Source organism: Sinocyclocheilus grahami, unplaced genomic scaffold, assembly GCF_001515645.1.
Source record: "Sinocyclocheilus grahami isolate Dianchi unplaced genomic scaffold, SAMN03320097.WGS_v1.1 scaffold1.1, whole genome shotgun sequence".
Taxonomy (NCBI): domain Eukaryota; kingdom Metazoa; phylum Chordata; class Actinopteri; order Cypriniformes; family Cyprinidae; genus Sinocyclocheilus; species Sinocyclocheilus grahami.
The window spans coordinates 104,658-116,094 of record NW_015505180.1 but is presented as its reverse complement, the minus strand read 5'-3'; the positions used below and the strand labels follow the sequence as shown (position 1 = coordinate 116,094).

At 36.6% G+C, this 11,437-nt stretch overlaps 1 protein-coding gene across 1 annotated transcript in view; it reads left to right on the top strand.

The window, feature by feature from the left end:
- The window catches only part of LOC107589730 (scavenger receptor cysteine-rich type 1 protein M130-like), an 18,365-nt gene that overhangs the window by 1,966 nt on the left and 4,962 nt on the right, over positions 1-11,437 (top strand). The window contains exons 3-11 of the mRNA XM_016278281.1: positions 2,145-2,204; positions 2,384-2,440; positions 2,565-2,639; positions 8,190-8,486; positions 8,575-8,889; positions 10,015-10,317; positions 10,439-10,753; positions 10,843-11,166; positions 11,240-11,406. Of these exons, the coding sequence (XP_016133767.1) occupies positions 2,145-2,204; positions 2,384-2,440; positions 2,565-2,639; positions 8,190-8,486; positions 8,575-8,889; positions 10,015-10,317; positions 10,439-10,753; positions 10,843-11,166; positions 11,240-11,406 (1,913 nt within the window). The remainder of the gene's footprint in view (positions 1-2,144; positions 2,205-2,383; positions 2,441-2,564; positions 2,640-8,189; positions 8,487-8,574; positions 8,890-10,014; positions 10,318-10,438; positions 10,754-10,842; positions 11,167-11,239; positions 11,407-11,437) is intronic.

The following is an 11,437-nucleotide window of genomic DNA, read 5'->3' as shown; positions in this document are numbered from 1 at the left end:
GAATAATCAAATGTAAAATAGCACTGCATAGTCTTCACTGTAAATATTAAATATACAGTCAAACCAAAATTTATTCAGACACCTTCAACATTTCTCACATTATCACAGTTTATTTGCTATAGTTTAGAAAATGGTAATAAAATATGACAAGAACTCCGAGTTAAACTGTGTCAGAACAAATTCAGCTTGATAATGTCAGATAACTTTGATAGAAAGGTATGTAATGGATTACAATCAACCAAAAATTCAGACAACTGTTAGCATGACAATATTTACACAACTATCAATACTGTCACAATTTACTGGAGCGAGGGAACGAGGAGACGTAGAATAAACTTCAACAATCTTTAATAATAATCCAAAAATAGGAACAACTTCAGGAGCACAAAACAAAACACACAGAACAGTCCTTGGACGTGACAAATACTTTGTTGACCAATTACCAAGCAATGCTTAATTTTGTTCAGTCTTTAGCAATTAAAAAAAAAACACTTAAGCAAAACATGGTCAGGTCAAAGTGTCTGAATAATTTTTGGTCCCAATTTTTTTTTTTATAAATGTTACTGGTAGTCCACTGTATGAAGAATGTTTAGGTATAATATGTCACAGTTTATTTTATTTATACTCACTTACATAAATGATCTAGCCTGTAGTGTCCTGCACCCATAGAAAAAAAAATCAAAAATTATATCTGGTGTCTGAATAATTCTTGGTTTGACTGTGGATTAATTCTTGTGAAAACAACAAAGTAATTCAGTCAAGAGCAGTGAGTGATTTTCTTTCTTTCATTTTCTTGGATTAACATTAAGGACAGTTTGTAGATTAGGCGCGGTCACTTTAAGAGACAATGCACCCATTCTAATGATACACATCCGATTTCTTCTCCACTGTTTACTTTCACTTTAGACATAACCGACAGTTTTTTCGAGGATACTCTCCAAGACGGGTATTTTGATATAATTGTGTATGTATTTGTTGTTTGTACAAGAGCAAGAAGAGGCACATTCGGTGTTCAAGCGGGTTGAGACGCGTCTCTCTGCGTGCGCACAGAACACCGCGCGCGTGTGCTGAATTGGGCTCTTTCATTTTGTATTTGTTCGTTCAGGTGCAGGAGTACGCGAAAGAGAGCTCGTTTCGGTGTTGCTGTCCGTGAGACGCGGCTCTCTGCGCTCTCTTAACACCGCGCGCGAGTAGTCAGTTGAGTTTTCCGCGTCTTGTGTTTGAATGCTTTAAAACTCTTTTAAATGTTTAAATAGGCAAGGCTTAAAAACACGTGCAAATGATAAGCTTTCCTGATGATGCGCAGCAGTGGCCGTAAACGTCTTTTCAGGCTGGCCTCAGCCAATCGGTTGAGATCCCCCCCTCCCCCAGCCATGGGCCCCTAAAATCGTCACCACCTTTCACCCCATTACCGATGGCCCTGACTGACATTATGCTAATGGAAACTTTATTCAAAATACAATATTTATTCCCTATACATTTCAGAATGATGATTTATGCTTGTGTCATTTAAGTTTCGAATTTACTTATATAAAGTATTATATTGATATAAAGCATATTTATTATATAAATGTTCCTCTGTGGTCATTAACACATTTGCAGTATTTTAGTAAAATGTCACATCTTTCACTCAGATTCCTCTCTGGCTCTTCATGATGGTCTGGTGCGGTTGTCTGGAGAGAGACAGTGTGAGGGGGAGGTGGAAGTTTTCATCCAGCAGGTCTGGAGGAGAGTTCTGCTGGACTCCTGGAGTCTCACTGAATCCTCTGTGTGTGTGTGTGTGTGTGTGTGTGTGTGTGTGTGTGTGTGTGTGTGAATGGCTGTGTGCCTGTCAGCGTCTCTTCCTGTATATTTTTAGATTGTCATAAGCAGGTGTTCATATAATTTTAAGTGTAGGTGCAGGTGTGTGTGTGTGTGTGTGTGTGTTTGTATTTCTGGAAGGCAGTGAGGAATGGGTTCATATGAGGATACAGTACATGTGTATTTGCTAATAGGCCCAATAAAAAGGGATTTCTCGCTATAATACTTTTTAAATGTGAATAATTCATTTTTGTGTTGTCTTGTCTTCTTTATAATCGAAAGGAATTGAATATTCAGTTTGTAATGATGAACATGTTTCTGATGGTTCTGCTCTCCTTTAACAGGGAGTCTCATCTCTGAAGAACTGTATTCTGGGTATGAAGATGCTGATGAGCTTCTCTCAGGTTAGAGAGCTTGAATGCATATTCATTCCACATTCTATCTAAAAAAACCTTTATAATGAATTCACATAAACAAAGAAATAAGTGTAACTAGTAATTCTATTATATATTTGATTAATGACTCAATACTATTGAAATACTGCTGTTTACTTGTATATTAACTGTCTGCTCTCCTTTTTTAGCAAAAGAGTTCAAGACTGCATATTATGATGATGTCACCAACAGCAGTGGCCTAAAAGGTCAGTGACCTTTTTAATTGATCACCTGATTCATTACCAGATGTTTAATAAATTCTCAGTCTCATGATCTGCAACAAGAACATATTTCAGCTTTTGTATCCAAACATATTGTGTGTTGATGCAGAAGAGACGATGAAGGAAATCACACCGGGATACTATGATGATGTCATCACTGATGGACTGAAAGCAGATCGTTATAGTAAAACTGTTCTGGCACAGACAACAGTATTTTAACTGGGGCTCGTGTCTCAGTCAAACGAGTCTGGAGACCAGTGTTGCCAGCTGATTTTCAGGGGAAGTTGCTAAAGGAAGGTCGTCGATTTGTTGCTAAAAGTTGCTAAATGACGTTGTGATGTCATTGCACGATGACGTCATTGCGTAATCATGACGCAAAATTGTGCCACTACATCAAATCTCAGCAAAAATATATTTTATATGTTAATTTAGATTTGTTCGTAAAATAATTGTTTTTTGGCCTTGTTAGTAGCAATAAAAAAACTTTTCAGACAATTTTTTGTGTGTATTTCAATAAGGCATTACACGAACCCTGAAGTCAAATGTCTGATCTTACCTTTTAATGCACAACTGCTGCGGTGACAATCGAAGACATCCTAAATATAAGCCATAAATGACCATCAGTGATTTCACAGCCCTCAGCATCATCACAGCAAGTACTGGAGTTCTGTGAGTGGATAATGCTGAACAAAATGCATTTACTTTAGATGCATTAAAGAAACTTTCATAATAGAGAAAAAAACAATTTGTATCACATAATTGTATGTGATCAGGTGTGTTTTTAATCGATAAATAAATATGAATATTACTTGCATCATTTATCAAGCTGTAGAGGTGTTGAATTGTGTATGTAAATCAACAACCTGTAACATGTTTAAAAGTCTCATTTCTTCTTTATTAACCTCTTCTCTATATAGCTCTTCTCTATAAAACTTTAAAATAATTTCAATATATTATGACTTAATAATGCTTAACAGCAGAACATTAGAACCCCGGTGCAGCTCATGTTTTATCATCAATATAAAACAAGCACAGTTGCCTGTTATGTGACTTCACAGCAATTTCCACTTCAATATCCACAATATCCACTTCATCGAGCGCTCATTTTGTATCTCGATGTTAATATCTCGTTACTGTTTTGCTGAGTGAACTCCAATGATTCAGTTCAATGATTCACTGAACAATAAAGAACCGGATTCAAAAGATTAATTCGGGAATTGCTAGTTCTGATTCTAAACAACAGACTGAAAACAAGACTTAATTCCTGAAGTATTGTCAGGGTAAATGTTTCTCTGGTCAGTATACTGTAGTTACGGATTTATAAATAGTATAGTAAAACTGTTCTGGCACAGACAACAGTATTTTAACTGGGGCTCGTGTCTCAGTCAAACGAGTCTGGAGACCAGTGTTGCCAGCTGATTTTCAGGGGAAGTTGCTAAAGGAAGGTCGTCGATTTGTTGCTAAAAGTTGCTAAATGACGTTGTGATGTCATTGCACGATGACGTCATTGCGTAATCATGACGCAAAATTGTGCCACTACATCAAATCTCAGCAAAAATATATTTTATATGTTAATTTAGATTTGTTCGTAAAATAATATAAATGCATAATATAATGTTAAAATATAAATAACTATTTTTATATACAACAATTAACATTTTTGAACAATTACAAGTTTTTTTATTAGCTAGTAAACTAGTAAAACTACAAATTCTGAACAATTATAGCTGTAAGCAGTGTATTAGTAGTCAGTATGCGCCACTCTAAGAAAATAAATCACAGGTTTTTACCTGCATTTTAAATTACGCATTGTATTTTGTGTTTTCGGGTTACAGGGTTACAACGGATAATGGAGAATGGATGACGGATAATGTCCTGGAAAATTATTAGTACCTTTGCTAGATATTTTTCTTACAATGTACTAACTGATCAACAATCACATGTACAAGCTACTAACAAGGTGTATCATAAATGAACAATTATTAAATTATTATTGTTATTATCAAATTGAACAACTGCAAATAGCAATAACTTAATTCATGTGATGTATGTACTTCTAGGCATCTTTGGTTTCCTCTGTTTGTGAAATTTAGATGGAAAATGTGTGTAGCCAAATAAAATTAAAAAATAGCTAAATTTGTTGCTAGGTGCTTTTGGAAGAAAAAGTTGCTAGGGTAGTCTGAAAAGTTGCTAAATTTAGCAACAAAATTGCTAAGTTGGCAACACTGCTGGAGAAGCACCTTTACTGTAAGGCATCAAATTTGTCATCTCTTTTTTTTGCTGGCACCCACAGGAATTGATCGGTATTGCTGTATTAAACATATAAAAGTGCAGCTGCAAACTTGGCTCTTGTATGATGAACTGTGCATGACCATAGTTATACTGTATTATCTTTATTTTATTACTTTTTTAAACAAAATGCCCTACTTATATACTATTAATATATACACTGTGAACTGTGAACTTGACAAGCGTTGCTAAATATACTTCTGAATAACAGTAGCTAAAACAATTCTTTAAAAAAGTAAATTTGATTGTATAACTAATATTTCTAATCATGAACTCAAAGCGAGAAGCATGAAACAATATGTTATGAGCATTAGTATTTCTATATCTGCAAAAGCTGCTTTGATGCTGTTAATAAACTGGAATGTTTCCTGTCCCTGAAATCAGTTTCCTGTATGTTTGACTTTGTCACCCCTCTATCTTGTGTGTTTCTCCCCAGTTAAGTGTCTCGATAAGATGGAGGAGGAGTCCTGTTCATCAATGCTGGCGTACTTTTAATAAATATGGTGAAAATCATAAATACGCCTTCTGATTAGTCAGTGAAGCTTTTTGATGATTTCCTCTCTTCTGTCTAATAAGGTAAAGTGTATTTGATTGGCTTGTTGTTTGGTGGTTGTGCAGCTTTCTGTCTCTGTCTCTCTTTAACCTTTCAGTTCAGAGTTGATCAAACAGAGTGTATGATCGGTAAAGATGGAGAACTGTCTAACTCTCATTTTGTTGTCTTCTGTGATCAAACTCGCCACAGCTGGTATGTGCACACTCAGGATCGTTATGTATTAGTTATGTTATAGTGATTGACTGTTTGTGTTTGTGTTATGAATTAGTCATAATATAATTTATATTTCCCCTTTTGTATGTGTAGTATTTGCACTAATATAAAAGTGAATTTCTTTCTCTCATGGTCATTTTCTCTGTTCCTCTCTCTTTTGCTGACTTTTCTCTGTTGTTGTTTGTCTTCTCTCAGATACATTTTATATACATCTTTCTGTATATTTTCTGCAGGAAATGTGAGGCTGGTGGATGGTAATAATTCCTGTGCTGGTAGGGTGGAGGTTTTTTACAGTGGAGAATGGGGAACCGTGTGTGGTGATTATTGGGATTTGACAAACACTGCAGTGGTGTGTAGAGAGCTGGGCTGTGGCGAAACTTCAAACACAATGCGTGCTGCTCACTTTGGACCAGGATCAGGACAAATCTGGATGGACGATGTGATATGTAGTGGATCTGAGTCCTCAATATTTGATTGCTCAAAAACAAAAATGGGTGACCATAACTGTCGACATAGTGAAGATGTTGGTGTTATCTGCTCGGGTAGGTTGATTTTCTATCAAGCATTCATCATCAAACTTATCATTATTTATTACATTAAAAACATACATGTACTATAGATGATCTGAGTTTAAACCATTGAAATCGGCATGAAACAGAAGCTGCAATAATCTTTTCTTACCTATTGTGGCATATACCCTATAGTGAAACAGCTTCTCGAAGAAAATAATGTAGGGCGCAACTTGATTTTGTCCATTGGAAATTGATTGGGTGGTTGGATGATAGTGGTTTTCTATTGCTGTGATCTCATGTGAGTGACAGGTTGTCCTGCCCTTGTGCCAGCAGCATCAGAGTAGAGAAGAGATGTCGCTACAAGAGGAAGGGGAAGTTATTTTGATTACACATTACAAGGACAAATGAATTTAAAAAATAATAATAATGTGCATGGATAAATCATTTATAATAAATACTACAATATTCAATAATAAAAAATATAATTTGTATTTATTTTTAAGTCTGTGTAAAAATGTAAAGAATCAACAGCACATGACAATAAAAAAAATTATATAAAATTGTTGGTTTATGATTTGAATTGAGATCAGTTTTATGCATGTTTAATAACAGTACATGTATGAACTGAATCAGTAGACACTCTTGTTTAATTTCATAACTTTTACTCTAAATGTTTAAAACATTCACCTAGATCGTGGGTGTCCAAACCTGTTCCTGGAGGGCCGCCGTCCTGCAGAGTTCAGCCCTGGCCCTAATTAAACACACCCGAACCAAAGTAATTAAGGTCTTCAGACTCACTAGAAACTTCCAGGCATGTGTGTTGGAGCTGCTTGTAGCTAAACTCTAAAGGATATTGGCCTTCCAGGAGCAGGTTTGGACACCACTGACCTCGATGTTAAAAATGTAATGAACAAAATAACTTAATGTACAGAATTTTCTTTTAGTGTTACAACACACCCAACCCAGGGCCGGACAACCAATTAACAATACACTCATAACATGATTCAGTTTGATCTCTGAATCTGATTTCATGATACTTTAAACAAAGCCAAAATGTAGTTAAACTTGAAAGTTTTTACAATTATGAAGACACTATCAAAACATTAAAATTTAGTATACCAAAATATTGTAATACGTCTGAAGAGTGTTTTATGTTCTGTTCAGTTGTGACGTAAGTACATATATGTTCTGTTCATGTGTTATGGTTTGATTTTGTGACGGGCTTTAAGGGTGTTCTTCTGTAGAGCGAGTTTGTCTGGGGAAAAAGAGCCAGAATCTTTTTCCTTTTTTGGTGATCAAGCTGGAGCATCAGCTAAGCGGGTGCTCACATTGATAAAAAGCCTTGAAACAGTCAAGTGAAGCCACCTTTCCACTATCTCCGACATTTGGATACAATTGTCGCATTTCACTTACTAGTGACAATCGCACAGAATGTTCAAATTGGTCGTGAAGCAACCGTTAACTTGGATTATTCACCATGGTAAAATGATCATTTTAATGAATATAATTAATGTATGAATATATCCACGCAAAATAAAATAAAAATACTTTGATAAAGTACAGATACTTGAAAAATGTACAGTAATGAAGTAAAAAAAAAATAATTGAAATGCTAAATTTGGTATTACATCAGAAATGGACTTAGGCCTGGACTTGGTCCTGCTCCTTTTATGCACAGGACAATGGTGACACCAGAATAGAAATATTCATGATTCTGTTTAGAGAAAAATACAGAATATTGTTAGACACATTAGCTATGCTTACACTCTATCCTGACTACATATAATTATTGTAAATATGAAATACTGTATTTAATTCAATAACATTTTATTTTTTATTTATTAATGATAATTAACAAACATGGATTTTCAAATATGTGACCTTCTGGGTTTACTATATTTGATGCAGCATTCCATATTTGATGCTAAATTAAATATACCTAAACTTTCATTTTCACCTAGTGTGCCAAATTTAGTAGGACCGGCACTGACCACACGAGCTGTAAATTGGTTTAAGGTTTACAAACGTTAAAGCAAAACACTCCATGATCTCCGAAAGTATAATATAGAAATTAATATAATCACATTTGTGACTTTCTTTATGTTGAGTTTTTTAATGATTTACAGTATATTGTGATATTTTAAATGGTTTATCATTATCTTTTCAGGCATTAGGTTGGTTGGAGGTTCTCTCTGCTCTGGAAGATTAGAGGTGCCTCACGGGAACACATGGTACACAGTGTGTGACGCTGCCTTTGACCAGCAGGATGCAGAGGTTGTGTGTAGAGAGCTGAACTGTGGGGCTCCTGTACAGGTGCTGGGAGCTGCTGCTTTTGATAAAGGAGACGCTCAGATGTGGACACAAGAGATTCAGTGCAGAGGAGATGAGTATCAGTTTGCTCTCTGTCCAACATCACTTTCACACAATTGTTCCCATGACAGCGATGTGAGCGTTGTATGTGCTGGTAGGTGAACGACATGAACTTTGGGTATTGGCATTGAGTAATATTGTATAAAAAATATTTTTTATACTTTATCTTTCTTGTGCCCTTTTACCTTCAGAAACAGTGAGATTAGTAGGTGGTAACAGTCACTGTGCTGGTAGAGTGGAGGTTCTTCATGATGGTCAGTGGGGAACAGTGTGTGATGCTGGCTGGGATTTGCCTGATGCTGCAGTGGTGTGTAGAGAGCTTGGCTGTGGAGAGGCTTTAAGTGCACCAAAGAGTGCTCACTTTGGAGAAGGATCAGGACCAATCTGGATTTCTAATTTAATGTGTACTGGATCAGAATCTACATTAATGAACTGTAGATTATTTGGATGGGGAATAGAAGCTAATCATACTGAAGATGCTGGAGTCATCTGCTCTGGTAAGTTCACCTAGACTTTTTTTTTATATAATTACTAATTTTTTCTCCCACAGAATTCCAGGATGAATTTAAATAATAATAATAATAATAATAATAATAATAATAATATCTTCACATTCAGTGTTACCTGTATGTGCTTGGTTTCCTGTGCGGATTGAAGTAATCTATTATGCTGAATTGTGAGATGGGGTGTTCAGAAAGCATTTTATGGTCAACAAGCATTTTTTTGTCTCAGACAATCCCTTTTGTGAATGAAACGTGTACATCATTCAAAGAACAAGCATTTTGTAAATAAAATACATTTTAAGTAAACAAAATACATCATACATATCTCAAATCAAGCCATTCGTCCATAACACTTGCAAAAGTTTTCATCTAACAAACACTTTATAACTCATAAAACAATGGCCTAAAACACTTACAACAGGTAGCATCTGTGTTTTCTTTTGTAAAATTTATTTAGAAGATAAGAATGGCACTCTCTACTGTTTTTCAGTGCAGTATATGTTACATAGTCAGTATTTACATTACAGTACAAATTAAATTAATTCTGAAGTTGTCCCCTTTGGAATAGATGGTAATGAAATTGAAAGACTAAAGTTGTTTTATGTTAGGTTTTGAATTTTTGAACATTTACCAGTTTTAAAAAGAATATGTAAATATATGCAAATTGGCCTGTTGGTACATAGAGTTTTGGTGGTGTTTTTATCTGATTGAAAAAAATAATGTCATTTGAAAGAAGTAGTCATAATGTAGCAATGATAAATGATACACAGTTTAGCCCACATACAGTAGACTGCTGCTGTGCTTACTGTGTGAAGAGTTTTGAAAAAGTGACCCAAGTATTGAGAAATTGCTCCTAGTGATTGCAAAAAAGCAAACAAACAAAAAAACAAATAACATTTGTTCTCAAATGTTTTCTGTTATCTATTAAATGAAAAATGCATTTACTCTTATGTGCACGCTCGTGCACAAAATGCAAGGAACTAGTCTGATTTTAAGCACTGCTGACAATTGACGAAATGCAGCTGGTCACAAACTAACTACTAAACTGTTTAGTTTTATAAAGTAATACAACATGAAGCCAAACAAATATCATTAAAACTGTCCCTAATTTAATTCAAGGAGTCAGACTGGTTGGAGGTTCTCGCTGTTCTGGCAGAGTAGAGGTGCCTCATAATCAGACGTGGATGTCAGTGTGTGCCGCTGCCTTTGACCAGCAGGATGCAGAGGTTGTGTGTAGAGAGCTGAACTGTGGGGCTCCTGCACAGGTGCTGGGAGCAGCTGTTTTTGGCAAAGGAGACGCTCAGATGTGGAAACAAGAGATTCAGTGCAGAGGAAATGAATCCTATATATCTTTGTGTCAAACATCATTTTCTCTCAAACACAACTGTACCCATGAGAATGGCGTTGGACTGTTTTGTTCTGGTAATGGAGCTGTAGTTTTCTTAATTCTTATTAAGATAATCACAAAAGTTTTTTCCCAAACATATTTCTTTAGCATGTTTCATCTTGTTTAACTAAACTCTGTTCACTGTTCTTTGTCTAGGTTACTCTGATATCAGACTGGTCAGTGGTCCTGACATCTGCTCTGGTCGAGTTGAATGTCAGTACTTCAGTAAATGGGGCACAGTATGTGATGCATGCTGGGATATGAGAGCTGCCAGTGTCCTCTGTAGACAGCTGAATTGTGGGATTGCTGTGTCTTTTGTGGGATCAGACTGGTTTGGAGAGGGAAGTGGAAAAATCTGGGCTGATGTGTTTGATTGTGACGGGAATGAAACAAAACTCTCAGAATGTTCCATCTCTTCATGGAGTCGAGCTCAGTGTTCTCATAGACAAGATGTTGGAGTCATCTGCTCTGGTGAGATGATTTTATTGCAAAAGAAAAACATTATAAATTACGTAAATTACCTTGAAATATCTTAATGAAATGTCATACCTTTCACTCAGGTTCCTCTCTGGCTCTTCATGATGGTCTGGTGCGGTTATCTGGAGAGAGACAGTGTGAGGGGGAGGTGGAAGTTTTCATCCAGCAGGTATGGAGGAGAGTTCTGCTGGACTCCTGGAGTCTCACTGAATCCTCTGTGGTCTGCAGACAGCTGGGCTGTGGCTCTGTGCTGAACTTCTACGGCTCCTCTTCATCCAGTCCTGAACACAGTCATGAGTGTGTGACAGGCTTCCAGTGCTCTGGGAGTGAAGCTCATCTGGGGAACTGCAGCTCTCCACAAACTCTCAACTGCAGCTCCACACAACAGCTGTCAATCACCTGCCTTGGTGAGAAGAACATCTGGACAGATTCTTCAGTTGTTCGTGATCAATAATGTATTTTTCTTTCTCTGAATATCAGGTCGCGGGTCCATCAGGCTGGTGGGTTCTGGGGGAGACTGTGCAGGGAGGCTGGAGGTTTTTCACAGCGGCTCATGGGGGACAGTGTGTGACGACTCTTGGGATATTAAAGATGCTCATGTGGTGTGCAGACAGCTGCAGTGTGGAGTGGCCCTCAGTAACCAGCAGGCACCAGCCTGGTTTGGTCCTCGTTCTGGAC